Source organism: Crocodylus porosus, unplaced genomic scaffold (assembly GCF_001723895.1).
Source record: "Crocodylus porosus isolate Cpor-Errol unplaced genomic scaffold, CroPor_comp1, whole genome shotgun sequence".
NCBI classification, from domain to species: domain Eukaryota; kingdom Metazoa; phylum Chordata; order Crocodylia; family Crocodylidae; genus Crocodylus; species Crocodylus porosus.
The window spans coordinates 86,294,624-86,296,329 of record NW_017728906.1 but is presented as its reverse complement, the minus strand read 5'-3'; the positions used below and the strand labels follow the sequence as shown (position 1 = coordinate 86,296,329).

Below are 1,706 nucleotides of genomic sequence, written 5' to 3'. Positions count from 1 at the left end.
TTTTTTTTTTTTAATGCAATGTGTAGTTACCATGTGGAATTAATTGCCTCAGGAGGTAGAGGAGGCAGATAGCATAGCCAGGTTTAAAAAGGGACTGGATAAATTAATGGATAATAGATTCGTTAATAGCAGTTGAACAGAATGCTTGGAGACGTTTCCTCTGCCATCTCTAAACCCGTAACAGTGGATGCCAGAGGGTAGTGAATAAGAGATGATCACTAGAGATATCTAGTTCAGTGTTCTCCCTCTGAAGCATTGCTTGTGCTACTGGGACAGGATACTGGGCTAGGTGGACATTGGTCTGACCCAGCATTGCACTTATATTCTTATTTCATTGTTGCTGGGTGAATCTTGGAATGAAATCCCATGACTATTAAACTCTCATTTGTATTAGTCAATTAAAAATGTGGGAGCTCTCCATACTCTCACAGTGCTTTTTCTATTACACTGTAATGGAGGCCAAAGGGGAAACTCTAAGATGGTGGACCCTGGTGACAGAAACTTGATATAGCTCTCTGTATGCTGTATGAAGCCTGGCTTTTGCATGGCATCACATTTGGTATTTTTGAACCTTAGCCCTGTTGTTTTTTTATTATTATTATTATTATTATGTTTTATAGGTTAGTAGCACTAGGACTGTTTTTGAGAACAAAGAACAGATCAGCTGGTTTTCACCTGCTGTTACCAGTTGATCAGGGACAACTTAAACATTTAATACACTGGCCATATGTCAGTGTGCTTTGTTCCCACAAACAATTAACTTTTGTGCTTGGAAAATGCTGATGATTTTAACCTATCAAAGTAAATATTCGATCTACTTTCTGGTTTTTTTTCATCTTGCAGATGTTATGTATAATGGAGAAATGAACGAAAAGATAAAGCTGTTATACAGGCTGCATATCCCACCTGGTAAGGAATTGGAAAGGAAAAAAAGTCATCCTTCCTTTCTTCCCTAGTCTCCATGTAAACATTTTGGGAAGCAAAAGCTACTTAATGAAGATTATAGGTCACTGAGTTGGGAGCTTGTTAATAAACTTTTAATTGTGTTTAGTCACAATTTAAATAGATTGTAAGGTCTTATTCAGTATAAGCTCTTATTTCTTTGTTAAACTTCTAGATAGCTCCCTACGTATGCTAATATGTTTTCATTTCTGTTGTTTTCCCAGGCGTGATCTAAACTTAAATCATTTACTCTGGATTAGCGATACTGTCTGTTAGATCTTCATTGCAGTTTAACTGAAAAGAAATGCAAGTTTTAAGATGTTTTACAAGATGTGCAAAGTCTTTCATGAATATGCTATTTTGAGCAGCATTTCCTGCCACTCTGCTGTAGTAACTAACTACCTTGTTTTAATAGAAGCACACTTTACTTTCTGATATAACTAGGTCAAGTTTAAATAATTAATCTTTAACTTTCACCTTTTACGTATCTATTAGTTTGCTGGCTGAGCTCATAGCTCTCAAATGCTGTAAAGTTTAGGTAATTATCATGACAATATTGCAAGGCCGTTAGCTATGCATCTCTGTTTGTCGTCTCTCCTCCCCCCTCTAGCACTCACAGAAGATGAGAGAGACAGTCAGTCACCACTGAAGAATCCCTTGTTGTCAACCTCAAGACCATTAGTAATTGGGAAAGCGAATGGTACGTGTTGTCACAGCTATCTGCTACTGTTTTAATATAAGAAATTATATAAGAGCTGCCCAGT

At 36.9% G+C, this 1,706-nt stretch overlaps 1 protein-coding gene across 3 annotated transcripts in view; it reads left to right on the top strand.

The window, feature by feature from the left end:
* The window catches only part of TBC1D8 (TBC1 domain family member 8), a 62,020-nt gene that overhangs the window by 57,378 nt on the left and 2,936 nt on the right, over nucleotides 1-1,706 (top strand). For all 3 annotated transcript variants that reach the window (XM_019529523.1, XM_019529521.1, XM_019529522.1), the window contains 2 exons: nucleotides 844-909; nucleotides 1,553-1,655. In XM_019529523.1, coding sequence (XP_019385068.1) covers nucleotides 844-909; nucleotides 1,553-1,655 — 169 coding nt within the window. The remainder of the gene's footprint in view (nucleotides 1-843; nucleotides 910-1,552; nucleotides 1,656-1,706) is intronic.